Genomic DNA, 14,090 nt, shown 5'->3' with positions numbered 1-14,090 from the left:
TAAACTACAAGAACAAAATATAACATATATCTTATCCTTAAGCTATATTTATTATTCTAAGAATAGTTAGATAGGTAAGGTTGCTGATCTTCACTTATAAAGAAATAAGCCTTGTTGCTGGAAATGTAGTCTAAAGAAAATAAGACAAAAATATTGCATGAACTGCAAGGTAGCTTCTTGTACCTTGAAAAAATCTGTCTTTTCTGCCATATATCTCAGGTTGCCTTGAGTCAGAGGTGGCCTGATAACGACAGCCACTCTTCCTTGGTTTGGACTAAGAGGCTGTTCAGTATCCACACTGTTCAGATTTTCTCCAGTGACAAGAGCAACAGATTGAGTCATTCCAACCAAGTCCATTATCAAAGAAATAGTTACACCTTGAACACTAAAATCACTTGCTTGCCTGCAAGCATTCATAAGGGTCTGGAGCCACAATGGAGGATGCACCTGTTCACAGTCTGAAATAAAAATCAAAGGAAATATTTTTTATCACAACAACTGAAACTGCAATTATATTTTATTCCATTCTGCATACATGTCACACATAATAACTCCTGGTTACTTAAGCTTCACTACAGTCCTCTCTCTTTTGTATTTGTAACTGTTTTTTATCCTATGCAGAAAATGATGGATGCAGACAATAAACAACCCTATTTTGAATAACGTTGAAAGCAAACAATAAAATAATTAATTATGTAATAATGCATCACTTTCTTTAAAATATGCAAAATTAATATGTGAAAACAGACAGAAGATGAAAGGTCATTTTCTTAAGAATGAATACAAAAATCTGTTAGATAAAATATTTTCCCTTTTCAAGATAAAGTGAACACAAATTCTCTTGTTCTCAGCTAGATGCTAGATTAGACCACCATATCTATAAAATGTGTGAATATCACCAAGCCAATCCTAGTATCATTATGTTAGTTTCAACAGCTTTGTGTATGACATTTGATATATGCATTTTATTCAACGTATGAGAACCCCTGGGATTCAAACCTGAGACTGGCATCTGTAGTCAGAAGCCCAGGATGCAATGCCACTGCACAATTGGGAAAACGCCACTCAACCTAATGGGGGACTCAGTAACTTGGGCAGGGGAGAGGAGGCAGAGACCAGTGTGATTATAAAGTGCCTGACTGGAGGGGTATAAATCCCTCCCACTTCCTACAGAATCTTGTCTGAGCAACAGCACTGTAAGGTGTTGTTGTCTTGAACTTTCCCACTTACACTTGGATTCCTGTCTTTGACATCTTGGCCTTCTCATCAACTGTTCCCCTGACCACAACTATGTCTTGACACTTGACTTAACACTCTGGCAACTAAACAGATACCTGGCTTTGACCATGGTTATTTAGGTTTTGGTAAACCCCAGACTCTAGTTCAATTGTTCTAGCCCATGCTAGTTGTTCCTGGTTTCCTATTCCCTGGGTCCTGCTTTCTGAATTTCTGGCTTCATCCTTGTTCCTGGGTCCTACCTATTGACCCCTCTGTTTCAGATTGCCTAGCTGGCTCCCGGCTTAATTAAGTGACCACTTGCATCCTGGTTGTAAGCCTGATAAAAATGTCACACCCATAACTGGAAGAGTTAGGATAGCACAACTTTTAAATGTAGACTCTATTTAATGAAGAATTTGTGCTCACTTTATCATGAAAAGGGAAATATTCCGTACGTAACGGATTTATATTAATGCAGTCACTGGTCAGAATTGCAGCATTTTCTACTGTCATGCCATAGAAAAAGTATGTAAGTAACCCTTAACTTGCACATCATTGAAGCTAGGAAAGCATTACTATTTGTATCTTACAAATGGCTCAAAGAGGTTGTGACATGCTGAAAATCCGACAAGCAGCAAAGGCAGAGTAAGCAGTAGATCCACAGAAGACTCTCAGAATTTTACATAGCTAGGAACTTAATTTTTAAGGGGCACAACCACGTTATTTTATAATTGAACGTATGTTAATCTACTCTTTTATAAAAGATATATCTCAGGTATTCTGGATCTAATTAAACTATATATATGCCATACCCCTAGGGAAAATAATGAGGACATATACACTCAAAATTCAGTCTGAATGATGTGTCAAAACATAAGCTATTGCCATTAAACTTGGTAAATTACATGCATTTAAAAACCTTCATTTTCAAAATCTGTAAAACAAAGTAAAACCCCCAAACCTACAATGTAAAGTTTCAAACATAAATAAACAAGAGCCAAGACATCAGAGACAAGGCTTTATTTTAAATCAGGGGTGTCAAACTCATCTGGCCCTCTGAGCCAGATGAGTTGCCTGGGACCAGTCAACAGAACAGATGAATGGTGTGGAGCTGGCCCCTCGCGCTGGCTCAGGTCCATGAACAATACTCCCACACATGCCTGATGGATGCAGCATTTGCTTTAGCCAGTCCAGGACTACACCATACGTGGTACCTGCTCTGGCCAAACTAAGATGGGACTGGCGTGCAACGTTTGCTTCAGCTGGTTTGGGGTGTATGTCCTGTGTAGGGCAGGTCCCAGACTGTCTGGAATGGGTGCTGTATATAGTGTAGTCCTAGATTGGCCAGATTGTGCACTGGATCTAGCAAGCGGGAGACCCACAGAGCCATCTCCACCCCCTTTTGCACTTGCTAGATCAGTGCCTAATCCAGGATTGGCACTGCAGATAGTGCCAACCCCAGACCGGTCAGAGTTAGTGCTGTGTACAGCAGTCCTGGAGGCACCATGGTCGCTGGATCTGATATGTGCAGGAAAGAAGCAGTCCTGGACTGGCGCTGTATGGGACCAACACTTGGGGCCAGATGATGTGGATGCATGGGCCATATTTCTGACACCCGTGCTTTAAAGGTAACACAGTTTATACCTTATACTCCTGTCTCATACTGTGTAAGAACTTGTAACTACAAATGTCTTGAATTTTGTCAGATAGCATTTATTACTATAACTTTAAAAATGTTATTTTATTAATAAATTGATCAAGATTAATTATTCCTATGAGTTTGTGTGCATACAGTACTATATAATCCTCACCTACATTTTACTCAGCTCCACTGTATTTGATTAATTTCTTCCGCTATATCTGTAACCAGTCTAGCTTTACTGTAAGGAAATTATAGCTTTAATCTTTTCAACAGCAAAATAAATTTAGAGAAACTCCAGATAGAGGTATATATTTTACTAACCTGAAATGTATAATTTAAACTGGCATATTTGTTTTACAGTGTTATTAATGTGGATGTTATTATTAATTATTAAAATTATTGTGATATATAAAATATTATTATTACCACTGCTATTATCATTGATGTTATCATGATTATTTATTTTATGAATGTAGATATCACACTAATGTCTTGAAATGGGGTCAAATACAGACTAGCTATAGGCTTCTGACTATAACTTGCATACAATCACTGTTCAAGGCATATGAAAAGCACTATTAATAGAGAACCCTGATAGAAGCACCAGTTGTGTGTTTCATATTTTGAGTGCACAATTTGGAGGCTGGGTTTCATTCTCAAGTCTCTTTCTCCATTTGTCTATATTGGCTAAAATTGGCCTGTACAAATTCTCACAACAAAACGTATCTTATAGGAAAAACCTTTTTTAAACATAATATTGCTAAAAAGTACGTAACTTTCCAAAAAAAAATTCTACACCGTAAGAGGAAAATATACGATCCTAAAAAGAGCAATAAGGAAAAAACCCCAAACATAGTACAAACCCTTAATAATTATTTTTTTTCTTAAAATAAATAGTTTAAACTAAGAATGGAAAAACCGGGGGGGGGGGGGGGGGGGGGGGAGGGGGCAGCGTGAAGAAATACTACTTACCAACATCTGATTTCCCAGCATGTAATTCTGAAGTACGGTTTCCCTCTGCAATGTAAACTGGAAAACTTGAACATTCAAGGTATAGCTGACATGCAGCAATAAAGGCAGAAAGGTATTCTTTTGATGGTAATTTTTTGTTTATTTTTTTCCCTTTAGCATCTCCTTGTGATTCTCTCTCCCATTTTGCTGGTTGTCCTTGCTCTTTAGTATGGTCCTGTTGAAGGTCTGCTGCCAAAGACTGAGACAAGGAATTATTCTGAATGATATACAGGTTGATAAATCTGGTTAAAAACTGTTGGACATACTCCAAGCAGCACTGCATTGCAGTCTTTTGGATCGTCTTCCCATTTCGAGTGGCTGCTCCCTGTGTTGTTATGGAAGGGGGCTGTACAATGGTTTCTTCAGATCCCACAGTTGATGCCGTTTCAGTCTCTGAGGATGTGCTACCTATAATAGGGATACCAGCAACTCCATGACATTCACTCACTGCTCTATCAATATCATCAGCTGTGTCTGCTTGGTACTGCACAAACTCAGTGAATCCACTTTCTGATGATCGACTACTTGGAGGATTTTCACTATCTTCAAATACATCATTAGGATTTTCAAGTGAAACTGATGGCACCTAATTGAGACAAAAGTATGTATAGCCACACATTACAAAGTAATAATGAATGTCAATAATTAGTAATAAGAAATTAACTTAGTTCCCATTTTGGAAACTATGGCACTCTAGAAGTTTCAGCGCATTATAAAGTTTTAAATTATGCCTATTGTATACTTTTACCACTGTATTCTAGTGCACTTGCTCATCTATTTTTGATGCCTTGCAGCATTGTTGTTCATGTTAAAAATCAAACTTAGAACTCTCAAAAATGTATTTATAATAAATTATATCAACTATAAAAGAAGCAAACATTACTCATCAAGTGAAAAAAGTCATTTAAAAAGTTTTAAGATATATAATTAATATGCTCATGTGGCAGAAGGAGAAGGGATCAACATGGTAAATATAATAATTTGAAAAAGCATTTGAAATATGTATACATATGATATTATTATTAATTTATAAAGCACTTTATGCCAAAGTGCCAACATGCCAAACTAATATAATTTCTTCTCTATAACAGGAAGCAAGGCACTAAAATACAGCTTAATTTATGGTTATTTTGGCTTCTAGGAGGATATATTGAGTTTTAAGATTTGCTTTTAGAAGACCAAAATAATTATCCATTTATGAGTGCAGCAGTTTTCCAATTAAGTACACTATAAACGATGCAAGTGTGCGGAGGCATTTAAAAGATGTCAAAACAGAGGCTTCAGAAGATGGGAGAAGGTGGGAAGAGATACAGATTTATCTATAATCACAGATAGTTTTACATAATGTCATTGTACAAGTAAATAATTACATTAAAGATTATTAATAAATTTTGATTAAGTTCTGTAGGTGCACTGCTGACATGGGCTTCCCAGTTATAACTGTTTACTTCTGTAGGATGAACCAGTTTTATGCAATATAAAGTATTAAGTACGCAAATTTCTTGCAAAACAAAAAGCAAAAAAAACACCCCTAACACACAAAAACAGCTTAATTTTGGAGCTTTAAAGATTTTGCTACTAAAAGTATAAAAAAAACCAGAATTTTTCCAACTTTTTTTAAACAAAAATACTATTAATTATCGAGTTATTACACCTTCTCTATCAAATGTAAAATTTAAATTCCAATATCTTTTTCATGAAATGAAAACCTAATCTATAAACAAGTCTAGAGTATCTCAATACAGAGCACACCATTATTTTTAAATGTATAACTTAAGTGTATCACCTAGAATCTTTCCACCCTTACCCAAGATATGAAATAAATAAAAAACTGAAGAGGGGAATTTCCTTCCTGTAGTTGTGAAAGGAGAAATGCACAGTTTGATTGAAAATAGCCAACTGCTGATGAGATCAGACAGAAATGTACATTTTTAGGAATAGAGAAGAACAATTACTTATGTTACAATAAAAGAGGTTTTTGAGATGTGTTACCTACACTGTGGGTGTGCATATTGTAGGTGTACACTATAGGTATGCAATATTGCAGGGTTGTCCAATTTTGAAGTGCCTAGGGACCACATGCCCCACAGGTCGCAACAGTGGGGGCTGCATACCATAGGCGCACCACACCACAGGGATCACGGGCCCTAAGGCTGCATGCCCTGTGCAAGCTGGCATGGACAAGCGCCCCTCACCCTGCCGTACCAAAGGCATTGGCAGGTACACCCCAGTGCAATGCAGCATCTCACCTCACCTTCAGCTCCCTGAGGGCTCCTCTGTGGCACCAGGTCATACATTCACTCCAGGAGGCTCCCCTGGTACCACGCAAAAACTGGGGGAGGGAGAGAAAGTCCTGAGACAACCAGGCTGCTCTTGCAGCAGCCAGAGCAATAGGAGCAGCTGCAGGTGGGTGGGAGCCTGGGGGCCACATGCTAATCCCTCATGGTCCCATAGGCTGCCAGTTGGATATCAGTGTCCACTGTGACAACCCTCATGCCCTGTGTGCCCCCATAAGCACTACGGTGGTGAGCAAAAGTGACGGAGTTGGCCTCCACCTCCACTTAGTTCCTTTGACAATAAGAATCAACAGAGCTTTCAATTATAGATTCATAGATGTTAGGGTCGGAAGGGACCTCAATAGATCATCGAGTCCGACCCCCTGCATAAGCATTAAACATTAAACAAAGGAGTTGCAGGGGTAAACGTATGAACAGCAACCCAGGTAGTGGCCCCACATGTTTCAAATACCATTATCCAAAACATACTCAGATAAGTTTTGGATGGGAAAAGTTATTCTCTAATTCAGGGATCAGAAACCTACAGTCCACAAGCCAGAAATTGTCCCTGGCAAGATTTAATCCAGTCTATTTAGGGAAGTAGCAGTGCCCAGTTTGAGAGTAGCTGCAGCCTGTGTTAGGGCTGAGTTGTGTTAATGTGGGCCTACTGTTGATAAAAGCTTGCTGACCCCAGCTCTGGTTCTTTGTAAAAGCCATGGACAGGCCAGAGGAAGGTATGAATGACTTCACTGTGCCATTAAAAGACAATGTATTTACCATATTTAATGTGTGAAATCTTGCTTCACACGGGATGGAATAAAGCTTCACAAAGAAAATTAGTAACTGGATAAATTGATTGAGGCAAAAATCTGAAGCTGCCTGAGGCAGAAAACTGGGGCGAGGCCTAAAGATGATCCTGTCCTTAAAAAATATGCCATACAGAGGAATAGACATGGGGATTTCATTTCTTCTATTCTTCTACTTGAAGTGGTATCCACAACTTGCTAGAAAGAGCAGTTGCCATAGGTTCAAGAAAAGCTTTATTATGTTAATGAGGGTTAAGCTGAGATCCCAGAAAGAGAAGGCTCCTTCATAGCCATGGGTAGGATCTTCCAAGGAATTTCAACAGGATGAGCCTGGAACCCAGAGGGTGGTTAGCAGAAATTGCTACTAAATTTGCCATACAAGAGAGTCTCCATTACATTTGGGTAAGCAGATAACTCAGGTTGACAAGAATTGATGTTAGTAACAAAGATCTATCACTCAAACAGCGAGACAGAAAACCTCTTCCATTTACATGTGTAGATGGAAGGTTTCCTACTTTTCTGAAGGCACTTTTCAAATAGGCTGCTTCTTGCCAACGAGCACCCAGGCTGTCAGTTGCAGGTCCTGGGTCTGAGAAATTAAGTCTGGAAAAACTGGCAAAGAGATCAGTGACATCAGGTCAAAGAATCAAAAATCTCTTAATCGTGCTAAGGCTATTATAATCTCACAGCCTGAATCCTGTTTCACTTTTCTGATAACCAAGAGCCTCAGCAGAAAAGGAGGGAAGACAAACTGCCCCAGTGGCCACTGAACAAGAAAACTGTGTCAGAACTGTGTTCATGATCCCCTCCCTCTGGAGGGAAACATCTAGCACTTGCCACTGTGATGGTAAACTCCCACCTGTGGAAGATGTGGAAAAAACAGACCATTTACAATTCTATGGAAAATTCCTGATGAGTTATGCCAGTAGAGTATCTCAAAGGAAGAGAAAAGCAGGCAGTCACTGAAGTAATGTGTTAGAGCATCACCCCAGTTCCAAAGATGTTTTAGTGCCTAACAGAATGGATGTTTGCCAGGATATTAGTAAAAGGCTTCAGAAGCCACACAGAAACCAACTGGCAGAACTCTATACCAGTAATTCAAATCTTCACAAACTACAGGTATCAGTCTGCAACTGATACTTCTTGATATTCCCTGTCCCTGGGAAATAGAAGAGAAAAAAACATGAGGAACTTAGAGATATACAGTATAGCAACACTACCATTGTATATAGGCAAAAAATCCTCTGGAAGGACTCCAAAAGAAACGAAGTTAGATTTTTCAGGAGTGCTTGCTATAAGCCAGATCTGGTACTTCTTGAAATCAGTGGTAAAAGTTCTAAGGACTACACTATAAGCAGAGTTCAGCTTATCTTATCTTGAAAATTCCTTTTTTTACCTTTTTCAGAAAAGAACATATTGTATAACTCACAGAGGATATGGGTAGGGACCTACCAAATTCATGGTTGGCCAATTTTTATGGAAACTTGCATTCAGGTGTGCTCTGTGAAAAATGGTGGGCTCCATAAAATTGGGCAGGCTCCATGATTTTGGCGGGCCTGCTGAAAAAAAAAACACCTTACTGAAAATAAAATGCTATCTTCTTCTGTGGAGCCAGCAGTCCTTGTGGCCATTGTGGCCTGGCTGTGCAATACATTGTGAGAAGAACAGCTGGCTCGAAGGGAAGCCAGCAAGATGGCAGCTGCCCTGCCCCTCACCGCTGACTGGCTGAGAGGGCTGCCCATTATGTGGCCCCACCCCTCTCCACCAATCAACAGCAAGAGGTGGGGCCACATGGACAGCCTTTGCAACCAATCGGTGGGACAGGGTGGGGCTGCATGACAGGCAGTCCTTGCAGCCAATCAGCAACATAGGGCGTGGCCACTGGGGCTCCTCGGCCAGAGGCAGGGAAGTGAGGGGGGCTGCACTCAGCCCATGAAAATGCCTGCCGGTCCTGAGATCTACCCATGAAAATCAGCCAGTTGCCTCCTCGAGTTAGTAAGACCCCTAGAAATAAGTCTATTACCTTTTTATCTTCCCATTCTTTAACGGAGCTGTTTTGTCCACTTGGAAGCTGCAAAATACCATCTGTGCCTGCGGACAACAGTGGAGGTTGAACCTTACTAAGGATCTTTGAGCAGAGTCTGAGGGAATCAGTTAGTTCAGACAAGTGCAAAGTATGAAGATGGCTTGTCAATGCAGAAATCATTCTAAGCAACAATTGAGGCAAGTGCTCCGTCTGTATTTCAATATAGGTTTCCTAACAAAAAGATAATGAAATTAAGAATATGTTTTTAAACCCCATCCCAAACTTACTTATAGTTCCATTATTATTCAAGTAATTTTATTTTAAGCTTCTTAAAAATAGAGAAGGCAAATAGAATCTAGCAGTCCAAAATGTCAACTATATTTTACACTAACTTTATGGGACAGAAAGAAGGATAGTGTAGGATAGCTTGTAATGTCTTGAAAATATTCATGCATTATTACCATTCTAGTCCTTTTAATTAACAATACAAAGACATTACAACATTTCTTATAACAATGCTAGGACTGAAAAGTTCTGTTTTTCTTTGTATTTTATTTTCTTTAAAGTACGGAATTAAGAATGAAATGTAACAAATCAGTAAAAACTAAAGAGAAAACAGGCTGAATGTCATACCTGACACAGCACTCTCATACTTCTAGTAGGCTTTGAAATGAGAAAGCAAAGAATTGAGAAGACAGATATACAAAAAACAGTTCCAAAAGTCTTCACTAAATTAAGCAATGCTAATAAAGAAACGATAAATATCTTATTCTGATATTCAAGAGAACTAATATCAAAACAAAATGTGCCTTCTAAACTATTATGTAAAATACATATAAAGTATTGCAAAGTAAATGGGTACATTTGTAACTAATATAGAGCAAACTTTAAAGAAGAAAAAGAGAAGGGCTAAACTCAAAATAAAGTCAGTTAAACAAAGAACTTGTAGGCTTATGCATCAGAAGAACAAAAACTGATTTATTGTATGTAATAGGATCCAGTCAATGTACCCCCCAATTTTTTTGAACTTCTAAAGCAGGGGTGTCAAATACGTGGCCTGTGGGCCAGATCCAAACCACGGAGCCATGTCATCTGCCCTGCAAGGCTCCTGGAGGGGCCAGGAATTTGGAAGCAGGGAAAGTGGGGGTGGGGCCCGCTGCCAAAAAGGAGCCTTTTTTTAAACCTCCATGGCTCCCTTTTGCTCTGTTCCTTCACCATGTCCAGATCCAGCCTGCAAGGAGGCTCATGGTCCAGATTTAGCCCACGAGGAGCCCTGCAGGCCAGATCCAGCCCAGGGGGTTACTGGGTGAGTTTGATACCACTGTTCTAAAGTAATGAACTATTTCATACAAAATATTCCTGGTTTTGCTCAAGGTTAATTCTCAAAAGTACTGTCCTCATATACCTACACATAATGAGTAACAGTCTTACCAAAGAAACAATATCCAACAAAAAGTCCACTAGTAGACAGAAATTGGTCAGGGGTAGCTCAGATGGCTCGCTACCACGTCCAGGCCCAGTGTGAAGTCTAGCATGCAGTGTCCTCCTGTGAAATTAAAATAAATTTGTGCAGTCTTTTTGTTTCATTTATAGGCTTAGTTACATAACAAGGTAAGGCACAGCTGTACACATCAAAGAATGGAATGATGTTTTATTAAAACTATGTTTTAATTTAAATTAAATCTATTTTAGTAAATCCAGATTGACCATGTCCTTTCAGCAGTAGTTGCATTTCACACTACAACTTGTGTTGATGATCAAAAATCTGCTATTCCAGTCATTATCTAATCAAGCATTTTTATTTTTTTTTACAGTAGGAGATTTAAGAGCTCAGTCATTTCGGTTTATCAAAACAAATAGTGAGAGATGACTTGAATACTATATGCAAGTACCTCCACAAGGAGGAAATTCTAAGTACCAAGGGGATTTTAATTTAATAAAGAAAAATATAACAAGAACTACTGGCTGAAGCTAGGCAAATTTTTGACAATGACGGGGATTAATCATTGGATCGATTAACCATGGGGGTGATGGATTCTTTATCACTTGGTGTCTTCAAATCAAAATTCAGTCTTTCCAGAAGATATTTTAGCTGCAGAAATTAAGTAACTGGTCGAAATTCAATGGCCTATGAAACAGACGGTGAGAAGAGATGATCCAGTCTGACAATAACCACTAGGAACTTATGAATAATGTATGAAAAAAAACTCATCTAAGTAAAGACAGATCTTGTCCAGGGTGGAAATACTATTTACAGATTTAAAAAAAACCCTGACTTCTCCTCTACACACAGTTGAGACATTCAGACATTAGCGTAACAAGCAACTCTTTATACTAAAATCCCAATATACTCCTCGCTTGGCAGAAGGCTGGTTTCACTCATCAGGCATTTTGAATTAGTTTAATATTCTAAAACTAGAAGAAAAAATCCCAGAGTATATATATTGCTAAACAGATTCATCATAGCTTTTAGAAAATTCCTATCTTTGAGGAATGCATTATAATTCTTTACCCAATGCAGTTGTATTTATCTAAACCATTCAAAAAGTCCTCTTGTAAATCCCTAAATTTCATTTAATTAAAAATCCCTGTAGAGGGGAAGACAGGTTTCATGCAAATTCTCATTTGGAGGAAGTTTAATTAGTGCACATTTAATAGTAACATGTGTCCATACATTATCCTTGAGCATCGCTCAAGTGTCCCATGGCCATAATTCTGATTCAGTGTGAAGCAATCTAGCTAAAACCTTTCTTTGCCTTTTTTTCCAAAGGAATTTTCCAATTCACACTGAAAAAGCAATTTGAAGAATATTAGTATACACCAATGAAAAAAACCTTAAGATACTAAGAAAAATCACAATCTCAGGAAGTAGACTTGTTCTACATTTTAAAGTTGGGCCATCATAATTTTTTCCAATTAGGGATGTGACATTCTCATTTACACTGAAATGGTCAGCTCCCCCCTCTGCACCCCAAGACACTGTTTTGAGAACACTGCAAATGTAGATACTGTTCTATAAATATAAAGGAGACACAGGGTATGGCAAGACACATAGTAAAAGCACTCCAAGTGCTTTTTCGGTGGATCAATAGCATAGAGAGGTACAGTAGCCTTCTACCAAACCTGTTCTTAGTTTGCAGAGGTTGGGGGACAGGAAGGGTAGTGATCCCAGAACCCCGTTTGTCTGACCAACAAACCTATTGTGTGCTTGCTAAGTAGACAGAAACAATCTGTAAAGTGTGTCCAAGTTATACCTGTTCATTCACTGTTAGTAGGAAGGCTAAACTGTTATCCGCCCATTCATATTTAATTGCTAAAATTTAAGCTCCTTAACAAGTAATAAAAATTACATCTGTTCACCTTCTTAAATTATTATACTAAATCCTCTTCCCATGGGGAACAGACATCCTTATATAAAGTACCTTTGCACCAATATAACAGCATCCATACTGAAAGAACTACACCACCTTAACAACACAAATAATGCTTAAATGGTACAATGATCTAGTATAGAACTTAACACTTGAAAATGTCTAGTAGGGTGCCTTACCCATTCCCCTGCCAATGCACAAACAGGAGAGAGCCAGATCCAATTTTACACTTACAAGAATTAAACAGTGTAACTTACCTACAACATTCTTCAAACCAACGAGCAACGTAATCCCACATATAATAAGGCTCAAAGGAATTAAAGAGAAGATTGGCAGTTTTAATTAGCTCTGCTGTTTTCTTGTTTTCCCTCAGTTTGCTAAAAATAAATAAAGAGAAATAATGTCATTTAAGGTGTATTGCTACACTTCATTTTAAAAGTTATTGCATAATACTGATACTACATATTGATATAATATATGCTGATATTAATACAGTAGTTACTTTGGCAGCTCATCAGCTGAGTGTGCACAGTTACCTTTCCCATCATGACCTGGCATGACTGTCCTGCTGCTCATCATTCTCTGTCTGTATTTCCTTTCCTTCTTGATGTACTTTTCCTGGATTTGGTTTCTAATTTTCATTCTAATATTTCTTTATTCCTCACCCCCTGTTGTTTTCTCACTTATCCTTTCCTCCAAATCTTCCAGCATCCAATTTCCTTCTTTGCTTTAAATTTTCTTCTCTACCTGATGCTCTCTCCCATCCTGTAGTTTTGTTCTTTTCTTTATAACTTTGCTTCCTAAGAATTTCCCATCTCTTAGTGTCTCCCTATGTGCAAGACAAGAAGCTCCTCAAGCTAGTGCCTGCCTGTGCCACCTCTCATCTATTGGCAACTGAAAAAGCTTTTTCGTCACATTTCTGAAGACAAATAATGTTCTTCATATTCCAGTATTAACAGGACATGTACACTAAATATTCCAAAATAATGTAATTGATACTGGAACTATTTTCTCACAGTAAAAATTAAAAATTATAACTAGTGACCATAGGTCAACATGCTTTTGGGCCTTAAAGCAAATCTTTAAGATCATTGGGAGCTCTGGCTTTAACTCTAAAAGAAGCAGAGGCAGGCTCCTACTCATTGCTACAAGTTTAGCATGCCTTCCAGCCACAAACAATATTTGATATCTATTATTTTATAAGTTTAGATTTAAACCTCAGAGTGTTTTCTGCTAAGGAATTAGTATATGTTAAACTCTCTCTTCTTGCAATCCACCTGCTTAGCTGTGTGTGGTCTTTATTGAAGGAAGGTTCCACCTGTAGATCCAGCTCTGCTTTGCACTGTGTATACAACGTTCTAAATACTTCAATCAGTACATCTTCTAAGATTGCAGGCCCTAAAATAAATACAAGAAATAACTGCAATGATAATCTTGCATTTAATGATACTGCAATAATGAGTATCTGAATCCTAATCAAATCATTAGCCGCTATCACAACTCCGTTTATTAAAACCACAGAATAATTTTATTCAGTTATTTTAAAAAGCAGAACAATGCCAGAACTTTTGTTTTACACTCCTATGCACAGTAGAATTTAATACTGTACATGTTTTATACAATGGAATATGCAGGATAATTATCTGTGATCCCTAATTAGTTATGGGTAAAATCCTGACATATCATGATGAAAATTCATCTAAGTGTATAATGTAAACATTATGGCCAGGTACAGACATT

The 14,090-nt window shown here is 38.2% G+C and overlaps 1 protein-coding gene across 6 annotated transcripts in view; it reads right to left on the bottom strand.

Moving 5' to 3' along the window:
• DOP1A (DOP1 leucine zipper like protein A) overlaps nt 1-14,090 on the bottom strand; it is a 107,692-nt gene that overhangs the window by 53,759 nt on the left and 39,843 nt on the right. For 4 of the 6 annotated variants that reach the window (XM_019496821.2, XM_019496824.2, XM_059731579.1 and 1 more), the window contains exons 10-16: nt 13,628-13,748; nt 12,608-12,727; nt 10,411-10,525; nt 9,613-9,642; nt 8,977-9,210; nt 3,833-4,457; nt 184-458 (exon numbers count right to left, since the gene is read on the bottom strand). In XM_019496821.2, coding sequence (XP_019352366.1) covers nt 184-458; nt 3,833-4,457; nt 8,977-9,210; nt 9,613-9,642; nt 10,411-10,525; nt 12,608-12,727; nt 13,628-13,748 — 1,520 coding nt within the window. The remainder of the gene's footprint in view (nt 1-183; nt 459-3,832; nt 4,458-8,976; nt 9,211-9,612; nt 9,643-10,410; nt 10,526-12,607; nt 12,728-13,627; nt 13,749-14,090) is intronic. The other 2 variants (XM_014600575.2, XM_059731593.1) reach the window with 1 other exon arrangement.

This window comes from Alligator mississippiensis, chromosome 1 (assembly GCF_030867095.1).
Source record: "Alligator mississippiensis isolate rAllMis1 chromosome 1, rAllMis1, whole genome shotgun sequence".
Classification (NCBI taxonomy): Eukaryota; Metazoa; Chordata; order Crocodylia; family Alligatoridae; genus Alligator; species Alligator mississippiensis.
This window is presented reverse-complemented; position numbering and strand designations above follow the sequence as displayed.